General features: G+C 43.1%; 1 protein-coding gene across 2 annotated transcripts; it reads right to left on the reverse strand.

Moving 5' to 3' along the window:
• Positions 1-609: 609 nt before the first annotated feature.
• On the reverse strand, positions 610-3,106 carry Casp14 (caspase 14). 2 transcript variants are annotated; one of them, XM_085843370.1, is made up of 6 exons: positions 3,068-3,106; positions 2,515-2,664; positions 2,228-2,414; positions 1,522-1,653; positions 1,264-1,367; positions 610-714 (listed from the first exon to the last, which is right to left on the reverse strand). In XM_085843370.1, exons 1-6 carry the CDS (start codon positions 3,104-3,106, stop codon positions 610-612), a joined length of 717 nt encoding a protein of 238 aa, XP_085699496.1. The 2 variants fall into 2 exon arrangements, with proteins under 2 accessions (XP_085699496.1, XP_029338757.1); XM_029482897.2 differs by having other exon boundaries at positions 2,189-2,414.
• Positions 3,107-13,573: the final 10,467 nt, after the last annotated feature.

Consider the following 13,573-nt stretch of genomic DNA (forward strand, 5'->3'; position numbering starts at 1 on the left):
TTCCTTGGGACACGCCCTTTGGGATAAGGCTAGTAGCTGGAGGCATGGCATCTTCTTCATTGGGACACGCCCTTTGGGATAAGGCTAGTAGCTGGAGGGGAAGGGCTGCTCAAGTCCTTTGGTTTTTTTGGTGTGACTGTTTCATGCTCCAGTTCTTTGATTTTGAATTAAGAATATTTATTCTGTGATGTCACTCATGGTTGTACTTCCTGCCTTGACTTCTTCACAATGATGAATTGTAAGTCAAGGATGAAAAGATCCCACAGTGTCGATCTTAGCTGGAGGTTATTAGAAGTTTCTAGAAATGGTTCAGAAAGCTACTACCTCTGAATTGGAAATGACTATTTTCGGTTGAGTCATAGGAGGAAGAGTAAGGCGTGGTGAGGCAAAAGAGCAAACAGTTAGCTATAGGAAGGCAATGTAAGGCTGCATTAACAGAGTTAGGGTGTCCAGCCAAAGGAAGGTGGTGTTAATGTGCTCTAGTTGGCTGGCTTGCCCTGAAACTGACACGGACAAAGGGCTGTGATGAACAAAGAATTCAGTAACCATCTTTGAAGACCGGTGTCAACAGAGAAAGCACCCGCAGGAAGGCCATTCCTGCCCTTTCTTTTATTGAAGATAGAGCTTCTTCCGGAGGGTGCTTTGGACTTCAGGGTTCACTTTCCTTGGTTTTCCTTCCTGCATCACCTCCGTGTTTGCCATAAGTCGGGTGACCTGTAAAATAGGTGTGGTCAGCTATGGGGACTGGCCTGCCAGAGAGGCTGGTGTCAGGAGAGCATGGGGATGAGGCTGCAGGGAAAGGCAGGTTGGTATCCATGTCTCAAGACATTAATTCCATAGTTAGCTAGTTGGTTAGCTAGTTGGTGTGTGTCTATATGTGTATGTTTATGTCATGCATGTATCAGCTGTTTGAGAGAGGTGACATAGTGTTGTCACATAGTGAAAGTTCTATAACTTTCCACCTTGTTTTATTGAGGTAGTGTCTCTCATTGAATTAGTGGCTCAGGGATTTTGATAGACTATCTGGGTCTCCACATGTACAAACATGCATGCACACCCATCTATCTCCACATACATGTGCCTATACAGATACATACCACATAAAAATACATGAAAATGGAAAAAAACCCGAAAAAACCCCAAATCATTCCCACACATAGTGAACTTGAGAGTCCCAGTATGTATGTATGGCGATGAGAGCACAGGGAAAGGTTGGGAGGGGCTCAGCTTGGGTGGGGTTCCCAGGTTCTTCATCTGGCTCACCTCTTCTGTCAGTTCTAGGATGGATCCTTTTTTATGCATGAACACATCCGTCAGGGTCTGAATGAAGCCAGAGCCTTTCTTGTCATGTCTATAGGAGAGGTACCCTGGGAAGGTCAGAAAATTGAGTTTGGAGAAATCTTTAGAGAGTGAAGGGGACTCCAGAAGAGGGTTCCCTCCTGAAGGAGAAGTTCAGGGATCATGGGTGCTGATTCAGGGGGGAGGAGCATAAGGTACCCTAGGACATCTGAGAGCTCATACCCTCAACCGTGGAGTAGATGTGGAGGGTATCCGTATAGGTTGGGATACTTTGGGGGTTGTTCTTGAGCACAGCAACCTCATCTCCACCTAGTTCCTCATCTCCACCTAGTTCCTCACCGGGGTCTCTGTGCTCTAAAACCAGGGGGAGGAAAGAAAAGGTCAGGAAGGAAAATGGGACCAAGGGACGGTTGAAGAGAAGTCTAACAGCATGCCAGGTTCAGCTGGGGCGCAGAGTCTGGACTGAATGGAAAAACAGACACTCTGGGCCAGAGAGATGGCTTAGTGGTTAAGAGAGTTTACTATTTTTGCAGAGGGCCAAAGATTGGTTTCCAGGGCCCATGGAGTCCCTGTACCTCTGACTCCAGAGAGCTTCACCCTTTTCTGGCAGCCTCAGTTATCTGCAGTCACACACACACACACACACACACACACACACACACACACACACACACACACCTAAAAAAAAGAATCTTAATAACACATGGACCCAGATGGGCATGGTGCTGCATGCCTACATGAATCCCAGCACTTCGGAACCAAGGCAGAAATATAAATTTGAGGCTAGCTTGGATTACATAATGCATTCCAGGTCAGCCTGTGATACATAGTGAGTTCAGTCTTATTACCCTTACCCCAAAGACCAAGGATATGATGTCCCAGTCCCTACCTCCTCTGCAAGCCTGGATGATGTACACCTTTGGCTTGCCTCTCAGGGCCTTGCAGTTCTTGTTGTTCAAGACTTCAAAAAGGTCTTCTAGTCTGACCATCTTCTCATCTTCTCCCTTGAGGAGGCCTTCCTCACCATGTGCCATGAGTACCACAAAGGCACAGCTGACAGGCTCTTCCCAATTATCTATGGTCTGCTGAAATTCATCCAACTCTTCCAGAAATTGCTTGGAGGAAGAGAAATGAGCAGGCTCAGAGAGGTGCCTCAAAGCCTACCCTTTCTGTCAAGCCTGTTTCCCTCCTGATCTGGAGCTGGCTGTTCAATACCTGGGCGGTGGGATCCCTCTTCATGGTGCTTTCAAATTTCAGGTAATGGAACATGCGTTCCAGGGCATCCATGTCAACCTCGGAACCCTCCCGGGCTTTGGTGACACACAGCGTCAGGGCCAGGCGGGCACCTGACATATCATATCTTTCCTAAGGAAGAGAGAGAGAGGAAGAGGAAAACAGTACAGTGAAGCCTGGGGTTAGGGTTGGCAGAACCTCCAAACAAGTTGCCAAGAGGTTCAGGGTGCTCTGAGGATTTCTTCATTTCTTGCTTACTTGCAGAGGTCTCAGAATGTCTAAAGCCATAACTGGGATCCTATCTTATACCATCTGAGAAAGGGTGGTATTGGGGTTAGAATTTCTTTTGTGAAGAAAAGCAGTTTGAGTAAGGACCAAAGTGATAAGAGACAGTTGTGCTGGGTTCCTTCCCTCCTTTTTCAAGTTGCTTTCCATTTCTGGGTCTATTTTTTTGTCTTATTTTTCATTCTTTCTGCACCATTTAAGTTTTTTCACCCCTTTCCCATATCTCCATGCATTTTGTACCCTCACCCACCTCCTGCAAAGGCTGAGGATCACTCATCTCTGACTCCATGTCTGGCTTTCAGCACCTTCGTTTGCCCCTGGAGGTCAAGAGAACACAGGTAAAAGGTTCCCAAAGGAAGGCTGATGGGGTAAGGTGACAGGTTGATTGTCTATCGTGGACTTTTGAAACTGGATAGGAAAGTTACTATATGGTCAGACCTGGAACCACATGGACCATCCCTAGAGTATGTTCTCTCTATAGTTACAGTACCATGGAGTCTTTCATCCATGTCATTCTAGGTCCATTAAAAATGACATCTCTTGCTGGGTGGTGGTGCCACATACCTTTAATTCCCAGCACACAGGAGGCAGATCTCTATGGCTAGCCTGATCTACAGAGCAAGTTTCAGGATAGCAAAGGTTACACAGAGAAACCTTGTCTTGAGAAACAAAACAAAACAAAAACCAAACAAACAAGAAACAAAGAAAGAGGAAAATGTCATCTCTTGAACCCTCTTTTCCTCCTCCTCCAGAACATTTACTTGCTTGGGTTTGGCAGTCTCTTCCTTCCTAGGACTGATCATGGCAAATAGCTCACATACTTTTCTGTTATACCAAGGGATGTCTGGCTGGGGAGGGTTCATGGTTAGCTTAAACTGAGCATTCCATCATAATGAGATCTGGCTTCTTCATACTTGTGTCTCCCTGTCTGCCTTGAGTCTGAGCATTTTCCAGGAGTCTTCATCCTTCTCCCTGAGTCCTACCTTGTACCCTGACTAAACTGAAGGATGTCTGGCATGCCCTGGACCTTTCCTGACACTTCTGATGAGACTGGAGTGCTTCTTATGATTGGAGTGACATAATGTCTGCTATGCCTTCTCTCCATTGCACATACTTCTACCCACCTACCAATCCATACACATACTGGCCATCCAGCCATGGGTCTATCCATCTTATTTACCCATTCATCACTTATTAAACAGTTATTCATCCATTTATCCATCCATCTATCCATCCATCATCCATCCATCCATGTACTTTAATATCTAACTGTCCAATTGTGCACTTATGCCTTTAGATGTTCTCCTATCAGCCATCAAACAATCTTCCACACATTTACCTATAAACCAACCATAAATCTCTTAGTTGTCCATATCTACCCACCCACTTGCATCTAACTCTCCTTCACTGACTAAGCATATGTTTCCTGAGGGCTTATTATATATTAATCACTGGGAAAACATTATGTTAGATAGTCCTTCTCCTTGCCCTTATGTAGTTCTGTGACAGACATGAATGACCATCAACTTTCTTTCCTATGAAAACACACACACACACACACACACACACACACACACACACACACACACACACACACCATGAGGAAAGAGGAACCAAATACTGTAACTACGGAAGTGACAGGAGCCCAGCTCTGAACTCTGACATAGCAGACCCCAGTCCCATCCCAAGAATGTAAGCTTCTCACTCTGTCTCACTCTGAGATTCAGTCGTTGCATCTGGAAAGGCAGGATCTGGGAATAGCAGTAGGTAAAGGCAAACTAAGCCAGGCTTCATGATCCCTACTGGCCTCGTGGCTATGCTGCTCCCTTCTTTGCCTGTTTATACTTGCATTACAGCAATGTGTGTGTTTTTACAAACTACTCACTGAATATCGCTTTAATCATCTTTGTGATTACATGCCTGTAATGAAGAGTGTAAGACAGATGTATTGACAAGTACAAATAAAATTTACAACAAACATCCCATACTTTATGTAAATTATTAGATCTCTCAGACTAGAAAGAAGAAAATGACATGAAGAGGAAGTAGCTGTGTTTCCCCTATTCCCCTATTCTTACTCCAGTAGCTGAACTGGTAGCTGAGCTGAGTTTTCATGACCAAAGCCTGCTGTCTTTATCTGTGTCTCCATCAGGGCTGACAGAATGGGTGGAGAGGCAGGTGTTGAGGAGAACGTGTTGAGCAAACAAATAAACAAATGAACAGACGAGAAAGGGCCTGTGTAAGAAATGGAAAACTTCATTTCTGTAAGAATAGAAAAGGGGAAGGGGGAAAGAGGGAGGGCAAAGCGGGGAGGGAAGGAGGGGGAAGGGAGAAGGAGAGAAAGAGAGAGAGAGAGAGAGAGAGAGAGAGAGAGAGAGAGAGAAGAGACTGGCAAAGCCCTCACCGGCTGTAGAAGCAGGTGCTCGGTCTCCTTGGGATCAGGTCCTGGCTTCTCTGTCTCCAAGCTGCTGATAACAGGGCTGTCATTCAAGAGGAGTTAGAGCCTCGTGCTGCTTTCCAAGAAGGGGCGGACACGGAGAGGTTTCCCCAAGTTGCTCCTGAGATCCTGTCCGTGACTAGAGCAGTACAAACTCTGTACCTTTATTGTCTGCAAGTTTTTTGTCACCAAGACACCTCGTGACAAGAGAGCCACACCCTTGGCGGCAGGTGTAGGAGCAGAGTCAAACGCCCATGGAATGAATGAACGAAAGATGGCGTGGCTCAGCGGACACCACCCCCCACCCCCACTGCACCACCTCCTGCCTACCTGAGGGAGAGCATCCAAAAGGAACAAAACACGGCCCCTTCTGCTCTCTATCCCGGGTTCAACTCGGTGGCTCATCATTAACATGAGATCTCTATCATTAAGATCAGTTCACTCATTCCACTATCAGGCAGATAGCAGCAGCTTCACTTTCGTGTCATCTCCAGTCCTCAGGAGTCCTCAGGTGACATTAGCATTGTCTCTCCCATTTTGAAGCCTAGGCTCAAGGCTGTGCAAATAGGTGACAGCTCAAGAACACCCAGACAGCACTTGCCATTCAAATCCAGGACTCTCCTCCACGATGCTTTATGCCCCCTCCTCGGCTCTTTTCTCTTCCTCTTATTCTTCCTCCTTTGTTCTATCCCAGTATCTTGTTTTATGTTTATTTTTATGTTGACAGGAAACTGATACTATTCAGCTCTTCCACTGGCATGCCCAATTTGCTGGCTTTAAGACCTTTACAGAGTAGTGCCAGGAACTCTTCACTGTACAGCACTCTAGAACATGCTCATTGCCTTTCAAAGACTGGCAGGATCTCTCATTGAACCAGGAACTATGCTGGCAGGCAGCGATCCCCAGCAGTCCTCCTGTCTGTAACAGTGCTAGGGTTATAGACCCGAGCATGGGGCCCCGTATGGCTTTTTACGTGGTTTCTGGAGATTTGAATTTAGATCCTCATGCTTGTGTATGAAAAACTCTGATTCACCGAGACATCTCCCCAGCCATGCATCTTAAAGTAACTTTTATTCCATTTATATTGGTTATTAATTGCATACCACGCCCCATACCAAAGTGTGTAGATGGAACTCAGAAGACACCTTGTGGGAATTCTCTTTCTATCTTTTGGCCCAAGGGATCAAACTCAGGTCATTTGCAGTAAGTTCCTTTACCCACTGAGCCATCTTGCCCACCCACCCTTGTTCGTATATGTGACACTGTGTGTATGTGAGTGCATGCACATGCATACACATGTGTGGAAACCAGAGGTCAGTGTTGGATCTCTTCCTCTATTGCTTTCCGCCTTAGTTTATGAGTCATGGTCTCTCACTGAGCTTCAAGCTCACTGATTCAGCTAGACTGATTGGCTAGCAAACACCTGATATCCAACTGATTTCACCTCTACTCGGCTAGGATTAGAAATGGATGCTGCCATGCTCTGCTTTTTATATGCGTGCTGGGAATCTGAACTCAGTTTCTCATGACTGAGCCGTCCGTCTCTTCATACCCCTTTTCCTGGATATCTTAAGTCGATTCATGTGGCACATAGCCTTCTGTGTTTGACTTCTTTCATTTAGCACAGTATCTTTGAAATTCCTTGACATTGTAGCTTGCATTGGTCTCCATTGCTCATCAACACTGAATACTACTGTGCTGAATAAAACCTACCTGATGGAGGTCATTTTGAATATTTTTGCCTTTGGGTGATGTGCACCACAAATATTCATGTGCAATGTTATATACATCCATGGACACATGTTTGTGTAAGTTCATGTATTTTTATTCCATTCCTGAGAGTGGAATACCAAAGCAGACATTTTGTTTTGGTTCTCACAACTGGAATATTTCTGTTCACCCACTTCTGTTTGCTTTGGGATTACCCAGACCCAACATTTTTCTCTACAATTCCCCAAACACTACCCTAATAGAAAATACCAGAATTCATTTTTTTCTGCTTTCGTCATTTCATATAAGTGAGATCTCATATTAAACTCTATTATAAATTTTATTCTTAAAATTTAGTTAATTTTTACTACATTTATTTATTTACTCTGTGTGTTTTTGCAAGTTCACACATGCACATGCGCATGTACGTGTGTATGTGCAGTGAATGAGTATGGAGGTAAGAGGACAATCTTTGGAAACTGGTTCTTTTTCCACTATGCAAGTCTCAGGTGGTTAGGCTTGGAGCAAGTGCCTTCACCCACTAAGCCATCTTGCCAGCCAGATGGGCAGTGTCATTGCCACTTAGAATAATATTGATTGATCTTTATCAATCATTGCTGCGGGAGCAGATTGATTCAACCACCACCCTTAGAAGGAATTTAGGGATGTAGTTTGTTAGTATTGTTGGGTTAAGATGTTTTTGTTAGTGGCTTTGATGTAAAAAAACTCTTGGGGAACAATTTAAATTTTAGAAAGGCACACTCTTGATAGTTGAGTGAGGGACTCCTTGAAGTCAGGGAATAAGAACAGTGACAGCCGGCCATTACTAGCTGACCTGCCTCTCTTGCTGACGCTGTGCTGGTTGATCAAGGTGATGATGAATTTCATGTACCCAGTTTTGCCCTCAGCTTCCTGATTCTATGATTTAATGAAAAATTGTTAATGAGAGGCTGTGTATTCTGAGGATTTCAAGTAGAAATGACTTTTTTTTAATATATAAAAGTTTAGATTTGTGATTCTTTTAAGATTTTTTTTATAAGATTACTTTTTGACATAAATAATACAATAGTTGATCCTTTCTTGTATCTGAAAATTGCAGTTTGCCAGTAAGAGAACTGGCTGAGAAAAAAACTTGCTTGCTTACACTATGTTAATCTATAACAAATTACGTAAAAATGAATGTATGTAGGTCTTTGGGGATACTTTGTTTTCTCATCTGTAATATGCAAAACATTTAATCATGTAAGGGTATTGGGGGAACATGCAGTATTTCATTTATACTTACTGTAAGCATTCAGTTAAAATAGAATGTAGTCACATTGTAGTTTTTTTTTTTTCAAGACAGAGTTTCTCTGTGTAGCCCTGGCTGTCCTGGAGCTCACTCTGTAGACTAGGTTGGCCTCAAACACATTGTAGTTTTTATACTGCTTGAGAAATTTTCCTGGAGGATATAAGCTATGGGAGGAAAAAAAAATAAAGTTGTTGGAACATTGCTTCATCTACCAAATGTGTGTGTGTGTATGTGATTCTGTGTGCTTGCTTCTTTACATTCATCACCAACCCCAACATTTCCTCCTTTTTATGAATGAACACACTGCTGGAGCTAGCCTCCAACAACAGGCCATTTGTGATATTTCCCCTCATTGTCCCACCCTAAAAATTCAGTCAATTATCTATCTATCTATCTATCTATCTATCTATCTATCTATCTATCTATCTATCTATCTATCTATGTATCATCTAACATCCATCTAATATTTATCAACCATTGATCTAATTTCTATCATCTATCAATCTATCTACACAACCCATCCATCACCTAGCAATCAATCTATCAACCTATTTTACAATCTATATAAATCTGCCATACCTATCTATTTCTGTGGTTTACATCTGTATTTGTCTGTACACATATTTTATCTCTACATATCATGTAGAGACCTCTGTACCTGAACACAAGTAAAGACATAAAGAGTAAGATTATTTTTTCTCCTTCTCAAACCAATTTTTGCACCTCTGGTGGTGGTTCTTCTCCCTGAGAACGAATCCTTTCTTTGTACTGCATGGTGTGGAGAGAACACACTTTTCTTACCTGATTTCTCACTGATGGGTATTTGGGTTATTTCTAGTGCAACTTTTCAGATTACGAACCAGGGAGTTGTGCACACACAGCTTGCATCTTTTGATGAATTCACCCATGCATTTCTTTTGAGCACCCCTTTGTGGGGAGTCACTGATGGAGCTGTGACTGTGTCAAGCCTCACACCAGTGGTGTGGAGCATGCCAAGTCCACAGCAGCATTGCATTCCTGCCCTTTCTATCTTGGTCATTGCAGTATGTGAGCAACCTCTGGGCTCTGGAAGCTGCACAATATTTCATTGAGTGGGTGTCAGGAATTTGTTTAGTCATTCCTCTGCTGATGGATGTTTCAGGAATTTCTTGTTTTTCTTCATGACAAGGAAAAGCTGCCATGGGCAACTTTACACATGCCTCTTTAAGCACAAGGTTGAATATCTCTGCTTTCTTCCAAAATTAAAAATATGTACACACTTACTTATTTTCATGTGTGTATGTGAGCCTGTGCATGTGCCACAACTCCTGGGAGTCAGTTCTATCCTTCTATCATGTGGGTCCTATAAATCTCTCTTAGGTCATCAGGTTTGGCAGCAAGTGAGTGCCTTTACCTGCTAAGCCATCTCACTTGTCCCTAAGAGTTTTCCGAAGGTAAAGTTCCTAGAAGTAGAGTTTCCAGATCATTAAACACTTTGACATATTCTGCCTGTCATCATTCCTCCTCCAGTCACTTTACCATTTCAAACAATATGAGAGAGAGAAAAAGAGAGAGAGACATAGAGAGATCATTATTCCTGCCTTGCCATCAACACAGGCTATTTCTACCAAGCCAAGCTTCCCATGTGTAAAATTTAGATGACTCTATATGCTTTCTTTGGATGCCATGGGAGACACACACAGAGCAGGCCTTGAATCTGGCTTTCTGCCCATTGGAGGCACACTGTGATTCCTCCTTCTCTATCATGCAGATGGGCGCCACCATGCTGGGCTTTCTCCTCATTTTTTTCCCCATTCATTCTGTTATTTTCAGTCACAGTTCCTTAGGACTTGGTCCAGAAATTTCTATTGAAAAACTTATCCTGCCAGACAGTGGTGGCATATATCTTCAATCCCAGAACTGGGAAGGCAGAGGTAGGTGGGTCTCTGAATTTAATGCCAGACTGGTCTACAGAATAAGTTCCAGGACACCGAGGGCTACATAGTGAGATCCTGTCTTAAAACAAAATAAAACAAAAATGAAATCATAAGACAAAACAAAAACAAAACAAAACAAAACAAAAATCCAAATATATATATATATATATATATATATATATATATATATATATTAGAGCAACACACACAATGATCAAAACCAAACCAAACCATGAGAGCAAGTAAAATAATAATGATGTTCATTTACAGCATTTGGAAATTTCTTTTGTATAAATACTCTTTCAGCTGATGTCAAGTTACCAAAATAATGCTTGAGTGTGGGGTTAGGAAGAAGTGGCCTGAAGTCAGGACTGAATAGTGTGAAGGGCAGGTGGCAGGAAGTCCTAACAGGCTGTTCTTGTAAAGGAATTGCCTGAGCAGTTTCCTTGGAGACAGAACATGTAAGCATCCAGAAAGAAAAAGCAGGTGGTTGAGTGTGCTCGGATGTTAGTGAAATCTTGCAATTTACGACAGGGAGGGGTCCTAACTAACTCCTCATTCCTCCTTAGCTCACCCATGCTGAGATCTCAGGAGGGGGTCCTCTAATGAGACCCAGGCCTGTGTGTCAGGAGCTGTGCGAGCGAGCCAGTGAAGGGCTCAACAGCTCATCAACTACCTCAATTGATTTATTACACTAATAAGGTATCAGATGATTGTTGCGTGAGAGAAAGTCTTGTATAAAGGTTCCGTGGATTGATGCATGCTCAGAGTCACAGGGCAATGGCACGTTTTTTTAGATGAGCATGGTGAGGGAGGCAGCCAATGCAGAAGGATGCCAGCATGGAAAGTAACCGAGGAGAGAGCTTGGTGGCCTTGTAGCTACAAGCTTCCTTCATGTGGCTAGGGAACAAAGGGTGGCGGTGTTAATCAGAGAGTCTGGGTGGTGAGAGGCTATGGTGTGACACCCAGATAGAGAACTGAACTTGGTGAAACAATGAGTTTACTTGGGTTACTTACAGGAGTGTGGATAAAGTGTTACGTATAGGAGAATGAATGACTCAAAGCTCATCCCAGCCTGGAAGACAGACTGTGAAACCTGCAACTCCGAAGCTTTTTGAATGACTCGCAGGCAGCTTGACAGGTTGGAGAGTGTCCCTTCCCTAGAGTCTTTACCACTTACATAATCTCATGGAAGGAGAGGTCTTGTGCATCCTGATAGCTTTAGGACTCTATAGTGAGAACTTGCCTCAAAGTGCAGGAGGATTGGGGGGGTAGGACTGAAAATATGCCCAGTGACAGAAGCCAGGCACATGCTCACATTGTGTATTGAGGGTTGATAGAATCAAATACCACCTTGTGTCATATTTGATATTCATCATTAGTGGCTTGATATCAGGAAGTGATTGATATTCACAATCACAGTCAACAGTAGTATCCTGAAACTTTATCTCCAAGCCACAGAGAAATAGGAGGCGCCCATCATACTGACTTGTTGCATAACTCACAGACAATGTATAATAAAGCATTGCACTGTCGAGCGATAAGCAGATAAAGTGATGGGTATTGTTGGTAGCTTGACATAACCATGTTACAATATACACAAGCCCATTCTATTTAAGGGGTTCTGCACCAGTGAGACCCACTAACTGCTGATTGAAAATATTTGGGAAGGACCAGTGAGTGGTTCAACTGATAAAGGTGCCCACTGCCAAGCTTGAGGACACAGGTTCAATTCCCCAGGGTTTACATGGTATAAGGAAAGAACTGATTCCACATGCACACCTGGTATGTGTGAGTATGTGCTCCCAAACACAAGAGCACACGTACACACAAATAATGATGATGATGATAAATAAAAATGAAAAGATATAATAAAAAGAGAAAAAAGTTGAGGCAAACTTGGCATCCTAGCTGGCTGCACAGGTCACCAGTCACAGCTACTTGAGAGACTGAGCAGGAGATCACATGTTCAATGTCAGTTTGGATAACTGAGACCTGGCTTCAACATAAGAAATAAGAGGAGGTCTAGGGGTGTGAGAGCCAGAGGGGATGAAGGGCGTGATGAAAACAAGGTCCTCTAAATCCAACACGATCAAAGCGCATATCCACCCACAGAAATGGAGGCAGTACACACAGGGACTGCATGGGTCTGCACCAGGCCCTTTGTGTATATATTATGACTTCTAGTTTAGTGTTTTTAAGGGATTTCTGGGTATGCAAATGATTGAGTCTCCATTTCGTGTGCCTTCTTTTGGGCTCTTTTCCTTCTGTTTCCTTTGTCCAATTCTAGTGTGTTAGTTTTTGTTTTATCAAATTATATTATATATTATCTCTTAGATCCTTGTTTGTTTTTTTTAATGAGAGGCAGAAAGGGAAGGGAGGTAGGGAGGAACTGGGAGGAGTAGAGGGAGGGGAAACAATAATCTGGAAATGTTATATTATGTGAGAAAAAAATCTATTTTCCATAAAAGAAAAACAGGAAAATTATGTATTATATCAATCAGGTGATTACAATCAATAAATATTTTGTATTAATATCACATACACATATAAACTTATAGCTCAGTTGTAGATCATGAGTTTAGCATGTGCACCCGTGCGCTAGAGTATGCACACACACACACACACACACACACACACACACATACACACACACACAGATAAACTTACAGCTCAGTGGTAGCACATGAATTTAGTGTACACACACACACACACACACACACAAACTTACAGCTCAGTGGTAGAGCATGAACTTAGCATGCACAAGATGATAAGTTAAATCTTGAGCTGTTTTATATAAACTGAAAGTCTCACAGAGTTCCTTGTTCTTTCTCGTTATTCCATTAATGATAGGGAACAACATTTTATATCGTTTACATTTGAATAAGTGTTATAAATAACTTACAGGTAATTCCAAGTATTTGGAAGGGAGGCAGGAGAGATAGCTCAGCAGTTCAGAGTGCTTACTGTTTTTGCACAGGACTTGAGTTAGGTTCCTGACATATGGACATTCACAACCATCAGAAACACCAGATCTCGGGAATACAACCCTGCTTTCAAGCCTCATCAGGCACTGACACACACATGGCACACACAGAGACACATACACACATAAATAAAAATACAATATAAAAGCTGTTTAGAAGGGCTGGGGGTGTAGCTTGGCTGGTAGATTGCTTGGCTAACATATATGGAGCCCTGGGTTTTAACTCAGCACTGCTTAACACTCAATATGGGAACTCACACTTCATCCCAGCATAGGGAGGCAGAGGCAGAGGCAGAGGCAGAGGCAGAGGCAGAGGCAGAGGCAGAGGCAGAGGCAGAGGCAGAGGCAGAGGCAGAGGCAGAGGCAGAGGCAGAGGCAGAGGCAGAGGCAGAGGCAGAGGCAGAGGCAGAGGCAGA

This window comes from Mus caroli, unplaced genomic scaffold, assembly GCF_978045245.1.
Source record: "Mus caroli unplaced genomic scaffold, Mus_caroli_1 scaffold_9, whole genome shotgun sequence".
Lineage (NCBI taxonomy): Eukaryota > Metazoa > Chordata > Mammalia > Rodentia > Muridae > Mus > Mus caroli.

Bases quoted from the DNA above. Each gene is read 5' to 3' on its own strand.
- Casp14 (XM_029482897.2), bottom strand. From the start codon at position 3,106: ATGGAGTCAGAGATGAGTGATCCTCAGCCTTTGCAGGAG. The intron at 1,368-1,521 runs GTATGAGCTCTC...TGACCTTCCCAG, and splicing joins CATCTACTCCACGGTTGAGG to GGTACCTCTCCTATAGACAT. The intron at 715-1,263 runs GTGAGCCAGATG...CCTATTTTACAG, and splicing joins TCCTAGAACTGACAGAAGAG to GTCACCCGACTTATGGCAAA.